General features: G+C 36.6%; 1 protein-coding gene across 2 annotated transcripts in view; it reads right to left on the minus strand.

Moving 5' to 3' along the window:
- Window positions 1-1,066: 1,066 nt before the first annotated feature.
- The window catches only part of LOC142350815 (acetyl-CoA acetyltransferase B, mitochondrial-like), a 406,383-nt gene continuing 387,626 nt past the window's right edge, over window positions 1,067-19,823 (minus strand). For both annotated transcript variants that reach the window (XM_075402773.1, XM_075402774.1), the window contains 4 exons: window positions 17,868-18,080; window positions 2,539-2,603; window positions 1,934-2,047; window positions 1,067-1,620 (listed from right to left, as the gene is read on the minus strand). In XM_075402773.1, the coding sequence (XP_075258888.1) occupies window positions 1,453-1,620; window positions 1,934-2,047; window positions 2,539-2,603; window positions 17,868-18,080 (560 nt within the window). In that variant the 3' untranslated portion in view covers window positions 1,067-1,452. The remainder of the gene's footprint in view (window positions 1,621-1,933; window positions 2,048-2,538; window positions 2,604-17,867; window positions 18,081-19,823) is intronic.

The following is a 19,823-nucleotide window of genomic DNA, read 5'->3' on the forward strand; positions in this document are numbered from 1 at the left end:
ATTTTCTATACTGACTGTGTTCATTTTGAATTGCTTTGCTGAGCTACTGATGTTCAAATTCACTTTTAGCAGAATGAGAGAAGAGAGAAACTAGCCTAGAGAAGTCAAAAAAATTTCAGGCAAAATGTCGAAAAAGCAGCAAAATGTTAATGCGAAAAAAAGTTCGATGAAGTAAAAAAAAATAGGAGCGCTATAATAGCCGGCTGAGAAGATGAGGGCGGCTATTAAAAAATCCAAAATTTGCAACAAAAATACTTCAAAAAATGAGGGATAATTAAGTGCTGAATACCATTCCATTGACCCTACCAATCAAACAGTACTCTACTATAAAACCCTGGAGGATGTTCCTTGGCCCCTGGAGCCAAATAAAATCAAATGACAACTAAAAAATGAAATTTTGAAAAAATCAAAAGAACTGCAAGTTACATTAAAAAACTGCTAAAATTCGTGACATTGAAGTGCCGGAAACCATTCCATTACCACTAGAAAGCAAGCAGCAACATATTATCAAATGCTAGTGGAGGTTCATTGTCCACTGGGTCTGGAAAAACCCAAAACCTGACAAAAAATTTCCAGAAACTTGCTAAAAACTGAATTTTCATCGAAAATTAATCAAGTTCGTGAAAGACTGCTAAACGCGGCTGAGGGCCTCTAATGAAACTTGATGTTGATGCCCGCAGAGCTTTACCTGTTCATTCAGTTTTGAAATCTCAAAGTCATGAGAAAAGGTGTGAAAACATCTTACAAGACAGAGCACCAATAAAATCCAATTCGTGGATTGTAGTAAAAGAGAGCGCCTAAATAAGAGCCGCTGAGAGGCTGACGGCGGCTATTAAAAAAAGCGCCTAAACACAATTCAAATTATTGAATTGGAAACAAAATAGTGCCGCTATAATAGCCCACTGAGATTATGAGGGCGGCTATTAAACACCATCAACACTGTTGCCAGAGAAGCAAGCTGATTAGCTTGGTGCTCCGACGTCCAAGTGTAGCACCACCGTGACAAACAGTCAAAATTAACTGAAGGCGAAACACCCGCAGGAGATACAATCGGTAAAAACAAAGATTTGATCAAAAGTTGAATTACACACAATTGTTATATTTATAAGTTATATGATCAAGATCAAAATCAAGGTCACAGCTCAAAGGGGAATGATAAATTGGCCTAAACTCTCATTTCAGTCTAAGCTTTAATATACTCTATACTTTTGCCATGCTAAATGGAAAAGATGGAACTGAAATTTGGCATACAATATTAACCAGAAATATGTCAGAAGCACATCGGAGCGCGTACGCAATCCTATCCATGGATTAAATTTACACTTGCTTCATCTTATATACTGCTCCCATAAAAACTCAATTCTTGTGACGAGAACTTCATTATAGCACTTTTGTAGGTTCTTTTTTTCCTTCCTGAGACACAAAAATAGCATTAAGCACCCAAATATCACTTTAATTCAGTTTCTGTATCAACATAGCTGAAGCTCCCCCACCCCCATTGCAAATACCGGCCAGACCATACTGTCCGGGTAAGAGCCTGTGGGCTAAATGGGCCACAATTCTCGCTCCAGACATTCCAATTGGGTGACCCAGACTAACTGCTCCACCGTCAACATTAACCTAAAAAAACCAGCAAGTCGGCTGCATTCCTTGTTTCCTCATACCATTTAGACCAGCCAGGCCAGGTCATTTAGTTGGTGGTTTGGTAGTGATCCCCACTTCAATCACGTGAAACCTACCTAATTCGAGTCGAACATAAAAACCTAGCAAACATTGATAAATGTTTCAAAACGGTTACATCAAAAAGGCACTGTTTGTGGTGATTTTCAATCAAATTTAACAACCTTTTGAGATAATCAGTGATGCTATATCACTGTCGACTTATTTAAAAATCAACAAACAGTAGAAACAACACAATTTGAGGTATGCGAACCTTTTCTGGGTCAAGATTGAGGAGTTTAATGTTAGCGAGGGCCACAACTGAAAATGCTTCATTGATCTCAAATAGCGAAATATCCTCCATCCTAACACCTGTGTTCTCCAGCGCCTGAAAATATGATATTCAGGAAAAATTTCTCTTCAGTATTTCAGCAAATAAGGTTCGATCCTTTTCAGGGGACATCACGCTTGCTGTTTCGATCCTTCGCTCCAATGTAAATTTTGCTTCTAGCGGGAGACATACTAACTTTGATCCAACTACTTTTTTTTTTAATTTTTCTTAAACATTTGAATGTTTCCGGGAACTATCTCCTTTTCCAGCGTGAAAAAAATGTTTTCATTAGTCTGTGAGCACTAAAAATGTATTTTTGCACTGATAATGGTGGTTTATATAGTCAATTTAGAGGCAAGACTAGCCATTATAATTTACATGTTCTATTATAATGGTGTAAAATAAGAATCATAAATGATGATATTCCAGCAGTTCTTTTTTGAAGTTTGCCAAACATAATCTTTGTATTTTTCAGGCACGCTTTACTAATTTTTAAAATGTTAATGAGACAAGCTTCTCAGAATTTTTGATTGCACTGCCATATATACCTTCGGCATGGCTAAAGCTGGAGCTATCGTAAAGTCCACTGGATCAGTGGCTGCATCTGCAAAACCTGAAACAATGATTGAACGTCGCTAGGGTTTTCGATCACTTATACAAGTCATTGATTCTTATACATTAGTCGTGAAAGTATGACCAGACCGGAGATATTAGTTCATGCCGATAGTATAACAAAGAAGTGTGCAAAGAAAAAACCAGTCAAGCATATCAATTTTTAGATGCTCATTTCAATCTGTCTTTAATTTGATTGAGGGTATATTGACAGCCACGGTAATCATGATATACAATTGTAAAACTTTGAGCATTTTTTTCCGGCAACTGTTAGAATCTTACAATAAAATTTATCCAAAACATTAACCCCGTTGGAGTACCTTTGAAGTTCATTATCAAGTCATTCATGAAATTAGAATCGTTGTCTTATACAAAATGTTTACGTAATGTCACCTATTGTGACAGCAGGTGCATTATGTAATGAAAACATTCATCGATTAAAAATCTGGAGACGCTTCCCTACGTGAAATATAGACCTGCACATAGGTATGTGAGGTTCTATAATAGCAAGGCAAAGATCCATTAAAAATAACTAGCAGGCCCGCAAAAGGATAACAAGATCATTTGAAAAATAGAAGTATTAAAATTCATTTTTTTTCCACCACCTCGGGCTGGAACACATGCCCCTCGTTCAACAGCCGTAGGTATTACATTACGTTACCGATGTGTTTGGTTTAGTATAATACCTCCAAGTCCCAGCAATTTTGTGTTCAACTTTTTTCGGCTTTGCTGACCCTTACAATTAGGGAGCGCTAAGACTTGTACAGATAACGAAATTCTACATGGTGTCGTAGCGTAACGCATGTAATACGTTAGGCTGCATTTTTAAGGAGCGTAAAAAAGAGAAGAAACAAGATATGGAGGGAGAGAAAACAGAAAAAGAAAAGAAAGACAGAAAGGACTGAGAAAAGAAAGAAACGAAAGGGCGAAACGAGACAGAAGACAAAGGAAAGACAGAAAAAAGAAAAAGGGCAGCAAAACAGAACAGAAAAAGAGAGAAAAGAAAGACAGAAAAGACAAAAGAAAGAGAAAAAAGACGAAAGAAAGGAAGAGAAAGAGAAAAGCAAGATAAAACGAGAGAAAAAATGACCGAAAAAAAGACAAAATAGAGAAAAGACGGGTGGACGAAAGAGGAAAAAGTAAAAAAAAACAAAGGAAACAGAAAGAAAAACAAACGAAAAAAAAGAGCAAGAGAGAAAGGAGGGAAAAGAAAAAAGGACAGAAAAGAAAGAGCAAAGAAAGAAAAAAAAAGAGAAAATAAATCGAGAAACGAAAGACAGAAAAGAAAGAGACAAAAGACAGAAAAGCAAGAAAAGAGAAAAGCAAGAGAGAAGTAAGAAAGAAAAACAGGAGAGGGAGAAAATGCGAAAGGAGATGAAGAAGAGAAAGAGGGAGCAGAAAGAAACAAATGAGAAAAGAAAGGAAAAAAGAACAGAAAGGAAAGAGTTAAAAGAAAGAGAGAAAAGAGACAGAATTGAAAGACAGGAAAGACAGGAATTGAAAGAGAAACGCAACATAAAAGAAAAAGAAATCAAGAGAAAAGAGAAAGACAGAAAAAACACAAAAGAGCGGTAGAAAAAAGAAAAAGAGAAAGGAAAGAGAAAAGAACGAGAAAAGAAAGAGAAACGACAGAGGAACGAAAGAGAAAACGAATGAAAACAAATAAAGGCAGGAAAAAATAAGAAAAAAAAACAGATAAAAGCAATAGAAAAAAAAGAGAAATAAAAGAAATACAGAAAAGAAAAAGGAAAACGCCAGAAAGCAAAAAAGAAGAAAGCAGAAAGAACAGAGAAAAAAAGAGAACGCGAGACAGAAAAGAAAAACAACAAACGAAAAGAGGCAGAAAATACTATTAGAAAGAAATGAGAGAAAAAACCAAAGACAGAAAAGACAGAGAAAAGCAAGAGAAAAGAAAGACAGAAAAGTGAGCGAGACAATAAAGAGAGAAGCTAAACAGGAACAAAAGAGAAAGGATGAGAAAAAATGCAGAAAACAACAGAAAAGAGAAAACAAACAGAAAAGAAAAGCAGAGAAGAAAGAGTACAGTAAGACAGAAAAGAAATAGAAATGAAAGAGGAAAGAACGACAAGCTAAAGAGAAGAACGAAAAAGAGAAAAACCATTAAGAAACTAAAAGGAGAAAAGAAAGAATAGAAAAGGGAAAAGAAACGCAGACAAGTACAGAAAAAGACAGAAAAAAAGCAGAACGACAGAAAAGAGAGAAAAGCAAAAGAAAAGGAGAGATAAGGAAAGGAAAAAAGAAAGAGAAAAGAAAGTGAAAGGAAAGATAAAAAGCGGAAGAGACAGAAAAAGAAATAAAAAAAATGGAGAAAATAAAAAAGAAGCAAAGAAAGAAAGAAACGGCAGAGAAAAGATCTTCCTTCGGAAGTAAAAAAGAAAAATAGACCAAATTCTTCGCAGCCTAACATTTGAAAAAAACTGGCAACAAAAAGATTCAGTTAATTAAACTTCAGGTGTTCAAAAAATTTATGAGACTGAGATCAAGCAAAACTGAAAACAAAAGAAGCAAAATATTGTTTGAAAATTGGTCACGCAAACATTCAAAGTAAAAAGTTCCCATTAAAAACATCCGCGGCTATCCAGTCATTGACCTTTATTGCATAAATTACGTTTCGGTCACTGACTTTTTGACAATGACAGCTTTTCGGTCATAGGCAGCTTTTCCAAAAATGAACCATTTTTACATTCAGTATTCAGTCATTCAGCTTTACGGCATAGAAAACTTTTCGGTCATTTACTTTTTGGCAAGGTCAAGTTTTCAGTTATTGACTTTTTTTCAAAATACATGCGAATCAAAACGCTTTGATGTATATTTAAGAGGCCTTAAAACATGTGAAGATTAGGAGCTTAAACATGGTGGTATAGGTATTCGAATTATTGTTAATATGTAAATTGATAGAAGATAGATAGTGACAGTAGAAAGGCATGGAGCACAAAAAACTGAAAAAAGGAGGGAATTGGAGAAAGTGGAAACGGATGCGACGTTAATGGACAAAAATCCCGATAAATACGAGGCTCAACTGTTTCTTAGCTCAACTCATTGCGCTTCTGCCTCTTAACTCAAGGACCCAGGTTCGAATCCGACTGCTGCCAGTCACTTTTTGCCTAAAAGCATGTTTAGGGGCTGTTAAAACATGTTAAGATTAGGAGTTTAAACATGGTGCCTTTTTGTCGACACTGAATTAATATATAGATATAGATGACAGCTTTTCGGTCATAGGCAGCTTTTCGAACAATGAACCATTTTTACATTCAGTATTCAGTCATTGACCTTTACGGCATAGGTAACTTTTCGGTCATTTACTTTTTGGCAAGATCAAGTTTTCGGTCATTGACCTTTTTCAAAATACATGCGAATCAAAACTAATTGTGTATTTAAGAGGCCTTAAAACATGTGAAGATTAGGAGCTTAAACACAAAGGTATAGGTATTCGAATTTTTTTTATTATGAAGATTGATAGAAGATAGATAGTGACAGGAGAAAGGCATGGAGCACAAAAAATTGTGAAAAAAAGGAGGGAATTGGAGAAAATAGAAACGGATGCGACGTTAATGGACAAAAACCCCGATAAATACGCGGCTCATCTGTTTCTTAGCTCAACTCATTGCGCTTTTGACTCTTAACTCACATACCCCGGTTCGAATCCGACTGCTGCCAGTCACTTTTTGCCTAAAAGCATGTTTAGGGGCTGTTAAAACATGTTAAGATTAGGAGCTTAAACATGGTGCCTTTTTGTCGACACTGAATTAATATATAGATATAGATGACAGCTTTTCGGTCATAGGCAGCTTTTCGAACAATGAACCATTTTTACATTCAGTATTCAGTCATTGACCTTTACGGCATAGGTAACTTTTCGGTCATTTACTTGTTGGCAAGGTCAAGTTTTCGGTCATTGACCTTTTTGACAAAGACAGCTTTTCGGCCATAGGCAGCTTTTCCAAAAATGAACCATTTTTACATTCAGTATTCAGTCATTGACAGTTACGGCATAGGTAACTTTTCGGTCATTTACTTGTTGGCAAGGTCAAGTTTTCGGTCATTGACCTTTTTCAAAGTACATGCGAATCAAAAGGCTTTGATGTATATTTAGGAGGCCTTAAAACATGTGAAGATTAGGAGCTTAAATATGGTGGTATAGGTATTCGAATTATTTTTAATATGTAGATTGATACAAGATAGATAGTGACAGAAAGGCATAGAGCACAAAAATTTGTGAAAAAAGGAGGGAATTGGAGAAAGTAGAAACGGATGCGACGTTAATGGACAAAAATCCCGATAAATACGCGGCTCATCTGTTTCTTAGCTCAACTCATTGCGCTTTTGACTCTTAACTCACATACCCCGGTTCGAATCCGACTGCTGCCAGTCACTTTTTGCCTAAAAGCATGTTTGGGGGCTGTTAAAACATGTTAAGACTAGGAGCTTAAACATGGTGCCTTTTTGTCGACACTGAATTAATATATAGATATAGATGACAGCTTTTCGGTCATAGGCAGCTTTTCGAACAATGAACCATATTTACATTCAGTATTCAGTCATTGAACTTTACGGCATAGGTAACTTTTCGGTCATTTACTTTTTGGCAAGATCAAGTTTTCGGTCATTGACCTTTTTCAAAATACATGCGAATCAAAACGATTTGTGTATTTAAGAGGCCTTAAAACATGTGAAGATTAGGAGCTTAAACACAAAGGTATAGGTATTCGAATTTTTTTTATTATGAAGATTGATAGAAGATAGATAGTGACAGGAGAAAGGCATGGAGCACAAAAAATTGTGAAAAAAAGGAGGGAATTGGAGAAAATAGAAACGGATGCGACGTTAATGGACAAAAATCCCGATAAATACGCGGCTCATCTGTTTCTTAGCTCAACTCATTGCGCTTTTGACTCTTAACTCACATACCCCGGTTCGAATCCGACTGCTGCCAGTCACTTTTTGCCTAAAAGCATGTTTAGGGGCTGTTAAAACATGTTAAGATTAGGAGCTTAAACATGGTGCCTTTTTGTCGACACTGAATTAATATATAGATATAGATGACAGCTTTTCGGCCATAGGCAGCTTTTCGAACAATGAACCATTTTTACATTCAGTATTCAGTCATTGACCTTTACGGCATAGGTAACTTTTCGGTCATTTACTTGTTGGCAAGGTCAAGTTTTCGGTCATTGACCTTTTTGACAATGACAGCTTTTCGGCCATAGGCAGCTTTTCCAAAAATGAACCATTTTTACATTCAGTATTCAGTCATTGACAGTTACGGCATAGGTAACTTTTCGGTCATTTACTTGTTGGCAAGGTCAAGTTTTCGGTCATTGACCTTTTTCAAAGTACATGCGAATCAAAAGGCTTTGATGTATATTTAGGAGGCCTTAAAACATGTGAAGATTAGGAGCTTAAATATGGTGGTATAGGTATTCGAATTATTTTTAATATGTAGATTGATACAAGATAGATAGTGACAGAAAGGCATGAAGCACAAAAATTTGTGAAAAAAGGAGGGAATTGGAGAAAGTAGAAACGGATGCGACGTTAATGGACAAAAATCCCGATAAATACGCGGCTCATCTGTTTCTTAGCTCAACTCATTGCGCTTTTGACTCTTAACTCACATACCCCGGTTCGAATCCGACTGCTGCCAGTCACTTTTTGCCTAAAAGCATGTTTAGGGGCTGTTAAAACATGTTAAGACTAGGAGCTTAAACATGGTGCCTTTTTGTCGACACTGAATTAATATATAGATATAGATGACAGCTTTTCGGTCATAGGCAGCTTTTCGAACAACGAACCATATTTACATTCAGTATTCAGTCATTGACCTTTACGGCATAGGTAACTTTTCGGTCATTTACTTTTTGGCAAGATCAAGTTTTCGGTCATTGACCTTTTTCAAAATACATGCGAATCAAAACGATTTGTGTATTTAAGAGGCCTTAAAACATGTGAAGATTAGGAGCTTAAACACAAAGGTATAGGTATTCGAATTTTTTTTATTATGAAGATTGATAGAAGATAGATAGTGACAGGAGAAAGGCAAGGAGCACAAAAAATTGTGAAAAAAAGGAGGGAATTGGAGAAAATAGAAACGGATGCGACGTTAATGGACAAAAATCCCGATAAATACGCGGCTCATCTGTTTCTTAGCTCAACTCATTGCGCTTTTGACTCTTAACTCACATACCCCGGTTCGAATCCGACTGCTGCCAGTCACTTTTTGCCTAAAAGCATGTTTAGGGGCTGTTAAAACATGTTAAGATTAGGAGCTTAAACATGGTGCCTTTTTGTCGACACTGAATTAATATATAGATATAGATGACAGCTTTTCGGCCATAGGCAGCTTTTCGAACAATGAACCATTTTTACATTCAGTATTCAGTCATTGACCTTTACGGCATAGGTAACTTTTCGGTCATTTACTTGTTGGCAAGGTCAAGTTTTCGGTCATTGACCTTTTTGACAATGACAGCTTTTCGGCCATAGGCAGCTTTTCCAAAAATGAACCATTTTTACATTCAATTCAGTATTCAGTCATTGACAGTTACGGCATAGGTAACTTTTCGGTCATTTACTTGTTGGCAAGGTCAAGTTTTCGGTCATTGACCTTTTTCAAAGTACATGCGAATCAAAAGGCTTTGATGTATAATTAAGAGGCCTTAAAACATGTGAAGATTAGGAGCTTAAATATGGTGGTATAGGTATTCGAATTATTTTTAATATGTAGATTGATACAAGATAGATAGTGACAGAAAGGCATGGAGCACAAAAATTTGTGAAAAAAGGAGGGAATTGGAGAAAGTAGAAACGGATGCGACGTTAATGGACAAAAATCACGATAAATACGCGGCTCATCTGTTTCTTAGCTCAACTCATTGCGCTTCTGACTCTTAACTCACATACCCCGGTTCGAATCCGACTGCTGCCAGTCACTTTTTGCCTAAAAGCATGTTTAGGGGCTGTTAAAACATGTTAAGATTAGGAGGTTAAACATGGTGCCTTTTTGTCGACACTGAATTAATATATAGATATAGATGACAGCTTTTCGGTCATAGGCAGCTTTTCGAACAATGAACCATTTTTACATTCAGTATTCAGTCATTGACCTTTACGGCATAGGTAACTTTTCGGTCATTTACTTTTTGGCAAGATCAAGTTTTCGGTCATTGACCTTTTTCAAAATACATGCGAATCAAAACGATTTGATGTGTATTTAAGAGGCATAAAAACATGTGAAGATTAGGAGCTTAAATATGGTGGTATAGGTATTCGAATTACTTTTAATATGTAGATTGATACAAGATAGATAGTGACAGAAAGGCATGGAGCACAAAAATTTGTGAAAAAAGGAGGGAATTGGAGAAAGTAGAAACGGATGCGACGTTAATGGACAAAAATCCCGATAAATACGCGGCTCATCTGTTTCTTACCTCAACTCATTGCTCTTTTGACTCTTAACTCACATACCCCGGTTCGAATCCGACTGCTGCCAGTCACTTTTTGCCTAAAAGCATGTTTAGGGGCTGTTAAAACATGTTAAGATTAGGAGCTTAAACATGGTGCCTTTTTGTCGACACTGAATTAATATATAGATATAGATGACAGCTTTTCGGTCATAGGCAGCTTTTCGAACAATGAACCATTTTTACATTCAGTATTCAGTCATTGACCTTTACGGCATAGGTAACTTTTCGGTCATTTACTTGTTGGCAAGGTCAAGTTTTCGGTCATTGACCTTTTTCAAAATACATGCGAATCAAAACTATTTGATGTGTATTTAAGAGGCCTTAAAACATGTGAAGATTAGGAGCTTAAACACAAATGTATAGGTATTCGAATTTTTTTATTATGAAGATTGATAGAAGATAGATAGTGACAGGAGAAAGGCATGGAGCACAAAAAATTGTGAAAAAAAGGAGGGAATTGGAGAAAATAGAAACGGAAGCGACGTTAATGGACAAAAATCCCGATAAATACGCGGCTCATCTGTTTCTTAGCTCAACTCATTGCGCTTTTGACTCTTAACTCACATACCCCGGTTCGAATCCGACTGCTGCCAGTCACTTTTTGCCTAAAAGCATGTTTAGGGGCTGTTAAAACATGTTAAGATTAGGAGCTTAAACATGGTGCCTTTTTGTCGACACTGAATTAATATATAGATATAGATGACAGCTTTTCGGTCAAAGGCAGCTTTTCGAACAATGAACCATTTTTACATTCAGTATTAAGTCATTGACCTTTACGGCATAGGTAACTTTTCGGTCATTTACTTGTTGGCAAGGTCAAGTTTTCGGTCATTGACCTTTTTGACAATGACAGCTTTTCGGCCATAGGCAGCTTTTCCAAAAATGAACCATTTTTACATTCAGTATTCAGTCATTGACAGTTACGGCATAGGTAACTTTTCGGTCATTTACTTGTTGGCAAGGTCAAGTTTTCGGTCATTGACCTTTTTCAAAGTACATGCGAATCAAAAGGCTTTGATGTCAAAAGAGGCCTTAAAACATGTGAAGATTAGGAGCTTAAATATGGTGGTATAGGTATTCGAATTATTTTTAATATGTAGATTGATACAAGATAGATAGTGACAGAAAGGCATGGAGCACAAAAACTTGTGAAAAAAGGAGGGAATTGGAGAAAGTAGAAACGGATGCGACGTTAATGGACAAAAATCCCGATAAATACGCGGCTCATCTGTTTCTTAGCTCAACTTATTGCGCTTTTGACTCTTAACTCACATACCCCGGTTCGAATCCGACTGCTGCCAGTCACTTTTTGCCTAAAAGCATGTTTAGGGGCTGTTAAAACATGTTAAGATTAGGACTTAAACATGGTGCCTTTTTGTCGACACTGAATTAATATATAGATATAGATGACAGCTTTTCGGTCATAGGCAGCTTTTCGAACAATGAACCATTATTACATTCAGTATTCAGTCATTGACCTTTACGGCATAGGTAACTTTTCGGTCATTTACTTGTTGGCAAGGTCAAGTTTTCAGTCATTGACCATTTTCAAAGTACATGCGAATCAAAAGGCTTTGATGTATATTTAAGAGGCCTTAAAACATGTGAAGATTAGGAGCTTAAATATGGTGGTATAGGTATTCGAATTATTTTTAAAATGTAGATTGATACAAGATAGATAGTGACAGAAAGGCATGGAGCACAAAAATTTGTGAAAAAAGGAGGGAATTGGAGAAAGTAGAAACGGATGCGACGTTAATGGACAAAAATCCCGATAAATACGCGGCTCATCTGTTTCTTAGCTCAACTCATTGCGCTTTTGACTCTTAACTCACATACCCCGGTTCGAATCCGACTGCTGCAAGTCACTTTTTGCCTAAAAGCATGTTTAGGGGCTGTTAAAACATGTTAAGATTAGGACTTAAACATGGTGCCTTTTTGTCGACACTGAATTAATATATAGATATAGATGACAGCTTTTCGGTCATAGGCAGCTTTTCGAACAATGAACCATTATTACATTCAGTATTCAGTCATTGACCTTTACGGCATAGGTAACTTTTCGGTCATTTACTTTTTGGCAAGATCAAGTTTTCGGTCATTGACCTTTTTCAAAATACATGCGAATCAAAACGATTTGATGTGTATTTAAGAGGCCTTAAAACATGTGAAGATTAGGAGCTTAAATATGTTGGTATAGGTATTCGAATTACTTTTAATATGTAGATTGATACAAGATAGATAGTGACAGAAAGGCATGGAGCACAAAAATTTGTGAAAAAAGGAGGGAATTGGAGAAAGTAGAAACGGATGCGACGTTAATGGACAAAAATCCCGATAAATACGCGGCTCATCTGTTTCTTAGCTCAACTCATTGCGCTTTTGACTCTTAACTCACATACCCCGGTTCGAATCCGACTGCTGCCAGTCACTTTTTGCCTAAAAGCATGTTTAGGGGCTGTTAAAACATGTTAAGATTAGGACTTAAACATGGTGCCTTTTTGTCGACACTGAATTAATATATAGATATAGATGACAACTTTTCGGTCATAGGCAGCTTTTCGAACAATGAACCATTTTTACATTCAGTATTCAGTCATTGACCTTTACGGCATAGGTAATTTTTCGGTCATTTACTTTTTGGCAAGATCAAGTTTTCGGTCATTGACCTTTTTCAAAATACATGCGAATCAAAACAATTTGATGTTTATTTAAGAGGCCTTTAAACATGTGAAGATTAGGAGCTTAAATATGGTGGCATAGGTATTCGAATTATTTTTAATATGTAGATTGATACAAGATAGATAGTGACAAAAAAGGCATGGAGCACAAAAATTTGTGAAAAAAGGAGGGAATTGGAGAAAGTAGAAACGGATGCGACGTTAATGGACAAAAATCCCGATAAATACGCGGCTCATCTCTTTCTTAGCTCAACTCATTGCGCTTTTGACTCTTAACTCACATACCCCGGTTCGAATCCGACTGCTGCCAGTCACTTTTTGCCTAAAAGCATGTTTAGGGGCTGTTAAAACATGTTAAGATTAGGAGCTTAAACATGGTGCCTTTTTGTCGACACTGAATTAATATATAGATATAGATGACAGCTTTTCGGTCATAGGCAGCTTTTCGAACACTGAACCATTTTTACATTCAGTATTCAGTCATTGACCTTTACGGCATAGGTAACTTTTCGGTCATTTACTTGTTGGCAAGGTCAAGTTTTCGGTCATTGACCTTTTTGACAATGACAGCTTTTCGGTCATAGGCAGCTTTTCCAAAAATGAACCATTTTTACATTCAGTATTCAGTCATTGACATTTACGGCATAGGTAATTTTTCGGTCATTTACTTGTTGGCAAGGTCAAGTTTTCGGTCATTGACCTTTTTCAAAGTACATGCGAATCAAAACGCTTTGATGTATATTTAAGAGGCCTTAAAACATGTGAAGATTAGGAGCTTAAATATGGTGGTATAGGTATTCGAATTATTTTTAATATGTAGATTGATACAAGATAGATAGTGACAGAAAGGCATGGAGCACAAAAATTTGTGAAAAAAGGAGGGAATTGGAGAAAGTAGAAACGGATGCGACGTTAATGGACAAAAATCTCGATAAATACGCGGCTCATCTGTTTCTTAGCTCAACTCATTGCGTTTTTGACTCTTAACTCACATACCCCGGTTCGAATCCGACTGCTGCCAGTCACTTTTTGCCTAAAAGCATGTTTAGGGGCTGTTAAAACATGTTAAGATTAGGAGCTTAAACATGGTGCCTTTTTGTCGACACTGAATTAATATATAGATATAGATGACAGCTTTTCGGTCATAGGCAGCTTTTCGAACAATGAACCATTTTTACATTCAGTATTCAGTCATTGACCTTTACGGGATAGGTAACTTTTCGGTCATTTACTTTTTGGCAAGATCAAGTTTTCGGTCATTGACCTTTTTCAAAATACATGCGAATCAAAACTATTTGATGTGTATTTAAGAGGCCTTAAAATATGTGAAGATTAGGAGCTTAAACATAAAGGTATAGGTATTCAAAATTTTTTTATTATGTAGATTGATAGAAGATAGATAGTGACAGGAGAAAGGCATGGAGCACAAAAAAATGTGAAAAAAGGAGGGAATTGGAGAAAGTAGAAACGGATGCGACGTTAATGGACAAAAATCCCGATAAATACGCGGCTCATCTGCTTCTTAGCTCAACTCATTGCGCTTTTGACTCTTAAATCACATACCCCGGTTCAAATCCGACTGTTGCCAGTCGCTTTTTGCCGAAAAGCATGTTTAGGGGCTGTTAAAACATGTAAAGATTAAGAGCTTAAACATGGTGCCTTTTATGTCGACACTGAATTAAAATATAGATATAGATGACAGCTTTTCGGTCATCGTTACCTTTTCGTACAATGATTCATTTTTACATTCAGTATTCAGTCATTGACCTTTACGGCATAGGTAACTTTTCGGTCATTTACTTTTTGGCAAGGTCAAGTTTTCGGTCACTGACCTTTTTCAAAATACATGCGAATCAAAACGCTTTGATGCATATTTAAGAAGCCTTAAAACATGTGACAATTAGGAGCTTAAATATGGTGGTATAGGAATTCGAATTATACTTAATATGTAGATTGATACAAGACAGATAGTGAGAGAAAGGCATGGAGCACAAAAAATTGTGAAAAAAGGAGGGAATAGGAGAAAGTAGAAACGGATGCGACGTTAATGGACAAAAATCACGATAAATACGCGGCTCATCTGTTTCTTAGCTCAACTCATTGCGCTTTTGACTCTTAACTCACATACCCCGGTTCGAATCCGACCGTTGCCAGTCACTTTTTGCCTAAAAGCATGTTTAGGGGCTGTTAAAACATGTTAAGATTAGGAGCTTAAACATGGTGCCTTTTATGTCGACACTGAATTAATATATAGATATAGATAACAGCTTTTCGGTCATAGGCAGCTTTTCGAACAATGAACCATTTTTACATTCAGTATTCAGTCATTGACCTTTACGGCATAGGTAACTTTTCGGTCATTTACTTTTTGGCAAGGTCAAGTTTTCGGTCACTGACCTTTTTCAAAATACATGCGAATCAAAACGCTTTGATGCATATTTAAGAAGCCTTAAAACATGTGACAATTAGGAGCTTAAATATGGTGGTATAGGAATTCGAATTATACTTAATATGTAGATTGATACAAGACAGATAGTGAGAGAAAGGCATGGAGCACAAAAAATTGTGAAAAAAGGAGGGAATAGGAGAAAGTAGAAACGGATGCGACGTTAATGGACAAAAATCACGATAAATACGCGGCTCATCTGTTTCTTAGCTCAACTCATTGCGCTTTTGACTCTGAACTCACATACCCCGGTTCGAATCCGACCGTTGCCAGTCACTTTTTGCCTAAAAGCATGTTTAGGGGCTGTTAAAACATGTTAAGATTAGGAGCTTAAACATGGTGCCTTTTATGCTGACACTGAATTAATATATAGATATAGATAACAGCTTTTCGGTCATAGGCATCTTTTCGAACAATGAACCATTTTTACATTCAGTATTCAGTCATTGACCTTTGCGGCATAGGTAACTTTTCGGTTATTTACTTTTTGGCAAGATCAAGTTTTCGGTCATTGACCTTTTTCAAAATACATGCGAATCGAAACGATTTGATGTGTATTTAAGAGGCCTTAAAATATGTGAAGATTAGGAGCTTAAACACAAAGGTATAGGTATTCGAATTTATTTTATTATGAAGATTGATAGAAGATAGATAGTGACAGGAAAAAGGCATGGAGCACAAAAAATTGTGAAAAAAAGGAGGGAATTGGAGAAAGTAGAAACGGATGCGACGTTAATGGACAAAAATCCCGATAAATACGCGGCTCATCTGCTTCTTAGCTCAACTCATTGCGCCTTTGACTCTTAACTCACATACCCCGGTTCGAATTCGACTTTTGCCAGTCACTTTTTGCCTAAAAGCATGTTTAGGGGCTGTTAAAACATGTAAAGATTAGGAGCTTAAACATGGTGCCTTTTATGTCGACACTGAATTAATATATAGATATAGATGACAGCTTTTCGGTCATCGGCACCTTTTCGAACAATGATTCATTTTTACATTCAGTATTCAGTCATTGACCTTTACGGCATAGGTAACTTTTCGGTCATTTACTTTTCGGCAAGATCAAGTTTTCGGTCGTTCACCTTTTTCAAAATACATGCGAATCAAAACGATTTGATGTGTATTTAAGAGGCCTTAAAATATGTGAAGATTAGGAGCTTAAACATAAAGGTATAGGTATTCGAAATATTTTTATTATGTAGATTGATGGAAGATAGATAGTGACAGGAGAAAGGCATGGAGCACAAAAAATTGTGAAAAAAGGAGGGAATTGGAGATAGTAGAAACGGATGCGACGTTAATGGACAAAAATCCCGATAAATACGCGGCTCATCTGCTTCTTAGCTCAACTCATTGCGCTTTTGACTCTTAAATCACATACCCCGGTTCAAATCCGACTGTTGCCAGTCGCTTTTTGCCGAAAAGCATGTTTAGGGGCTGTTAAAACATGTAAAGATTAGGAGCTTAAACATGGTGCCTTTTATGTCGACACTGAATTAATATATAGATATAGATGACAGCTTTCAGGTCATCGGCACCTTTTCGAACAATGATTCATTTTTACATTCAGTATTCAGTCATTGACCTTTACGGCATAGGTAACTTTTCGGTCATTTACTTTTTGGCAAGATCAAGTTTTCGGTCGTTGACCTTTTTCAAAATACATGCGAATTAAAACGATTTGATGTGTATTTAAGAGGCCTTAAAATATGTGAAGATTAGGAGCTTAAACATAAAGGTATAGGTATTCGAAATATTTTTATTATGTAGATTGATAGAAGATAGATATTGACAGGAGAAAGGCATGGAGCACAAAAAATTGTGAAAAAAGGAGGGAATTGGAGAAAGTAGAAACGGATGCGACGTTAATGGACAAAAATCCCGATAAACACGCGGCTCATCTGCTTCTTAGCTCAACTCATTGCGCTTTTGACTCTTAAATCACATACCCCGGTTCAAATCCGACTGTTGCCAGTCGCTTTTTGCCGAAAAGCATGTTTAGGGGCTGTTAAAACATGTAAAGATTAGGAGCTTAAACATGGTGCCTTTTATGTCGACACTGAATTAATATATAGATATAGATGACAGCTTTTCGGTCATCGGCACCTTTTCGAAAAATGATTCATTTTTACATTCAGTATTCAGTCATTGACCTTTACGGCATAGGTAACTTTTCGGTCATTTACTTTTTGGCAAGATCAAGTTTTCGGTCGTTGACCTTTTTCAAAATACATGCGAATCAAAACGATTTGATGTGTATTTAAGAGGCCTTAAAATATGTGAAGATTAGGAGCTTAAACATAAAGGTATAGGTATTCGAAATATTTTTATTATGTAGATTGATAGAAGATAGATAGTGACAGGAGAAAGGCATGGAGCACAAAAAATTGTGAAAAAAGGAGGGAATTGAGAAAGTAGAAACGGATGCGACGTTAATGGACAAAAATCCCGATAAATACGCGGCTCATCTGCTTCTTAGCTCAACTCATTGCGCTTTTGACTCTTAAATCACATACCCCGGTTCAAATCCGACTGTTGCCAGTCGCTTTTTGCCGAAAAGCATGTTTAGGGGCTGTTAAAACATGTAGATTAGGAGCTTAAACATGGTGCCTTTTATGTCGACACTGAATTAATATATAGAAGATTCTAACTGATTATCTTAGCCAAAGGTGTGACTTGATGTTGTTCCACAGACTCCTTCGACATAAGAACTAATGCGGATGCTCCATCATTCAGAGTACTGGCATTAGCAGCTGTAACTGTTCCACTTCCAGAACGATCGAAAGCTGGCTTCAGGGTAGGAAACTTCTCAAATTTGGCCGTCTTAAATTCTTCGTCTTCCTCAAAAAGGGTTTCCACGCCAGCTGAAAATAAAAATATTAATATACTATTTATATACCTTTCAGATATAAGGTTTCTTTAAAAGGTTATTCTATTCCAGCTATTAGCTATAGCGCAACAAGAAAATTATAGCTACATTCTAGTTATAGTTAACGATAAGAGCAACATTTTTCGGATGAACAAAAGATGATCATTTATAAGTCAACAGTAGGACCAGTGTTGAAAACAGTAGCATAGATATTTGTCACAACTAAAACATCTAAAATTTGACCGCACGAAATATGGATTGAAAGACGGTTAAATAACGAGCCATCTTCGTGTAGAAAAAAAAAGAAACGAGTTTTACTATTCAGGTCCCTAACACAATCCTTAACCTGAGAAACAACGAACTGGTAATAGGCAACTAAAGACGGACCAATTGCTATCGAGCGCCCGATTTAATTCAGCGCAGGGGCGGTAGTAGCCTGGTAAGATGTCATTACAGCTCCTTTAGACACTAATAAAATTTTGAAAAATAAATTTATGTTTGGCGAAATTTGATTAAACTATTAGTAGTAAACGGCCGCGAATTAGATTAGCGGGTTAAATTCTTGAAAGCCATTAGGATCACGCATCAATCAAGAAATCAATAGAGAAAAACTCACTTGAAAAGACAAACGGCTCTTGCGAGCGGAAAAATACTCAGGAGCAAAAACGGTCAAGCAACAATTCTGCAAATAAAAGGTAAAAAAAACAATAATTGCATATATTTTCATTCACGAGTAAGACGCAAAGTCAAAGTTAGAACTCTGGAAAAATGTCTCAAAAATAAATTTCTCTTCCAATAGGTTATACAAACTATTATTATCGCTACAGTGCCCATCGTGTTGTTCAGAGAGCAAATAAAATTTTATAAACACGCCCGTGAAAAAGCACCGATATAGGCCGTATAAAAATACGGATCCTGCGCTAAATTTTAACAAAATACAAATTGGCTTTACTGAAAGCTGTCATTATCTCGGCGCATCGCATCAAAAGCAACCATTACAATTAAATTCATGCGTACTGCTGACACATAGTCACTAGATAAAAACGTCTAGAGAATTTTTGTCCTCAAGCAAAGCAGAGATGGACATCGAATCCAGGAATCCGAACGAAGAAGGCTCGCTTTCCGACGAAACTTCGCCAGTTGAAAAAGTTAGTGGGCGCAATATTAATATTGTGCAAATCGAACTATATGTCTACTGAATGCTTATCAACTCTGCCATCAACAGAAGTAATGTAATCGCCAAAATTTGACCGCAACATCGAAAAACTTCAATCTCATGAATACCACAATCATGTCTTCTGGACGCTAGAAAACGGGCTTTCCATTGACGGCCAGCGCGAAACGTTGCGTTGTAATAAACACTCAGTTTTCGCATTCAACAGCTCAACCTCAACACAAATCACCGGAGAACACAACATAATACCCAAAGAATCAAGATGCTGCATTTAAATTTGATTAAAAATCGTTTGCAAAAACATGACGAACCTGATATATTGATGTTCACTTTTTCACCATGTCTAAAGCAGTTCATTTTTCGCAAAAAATCTCGAAAAAAACCGAATGCTTTTACTAGACCCATGATCGGATTAGCAATTAGCAAAAATTATGCTGAAAAGCTCCATTGGAAAACTAACGGCACAAAAATCCAGCCAAAACAGATTAGAATACAGCAAAAGCACAGGCATAGCGATTTGATAAAGACAAAAAAGAAGCCAACGATAAGAGTTATAACACGATA

Source organism: Convolutriloba macropyga, chromosome 12, assembly GCF_964194025.1.
Source record: "Convolutriloba macropyga chromosome 12, txConMacr16.3, whole genome shotgun sequence".
In the NCBI taxonomy this organism is placed as follows: domain Eukaryota; kingdom Metazoa; phylum Xenacoelomorpha; order Acoela; family Convolutidae; genus Convolutriloba; species Convolutriloba macropyga.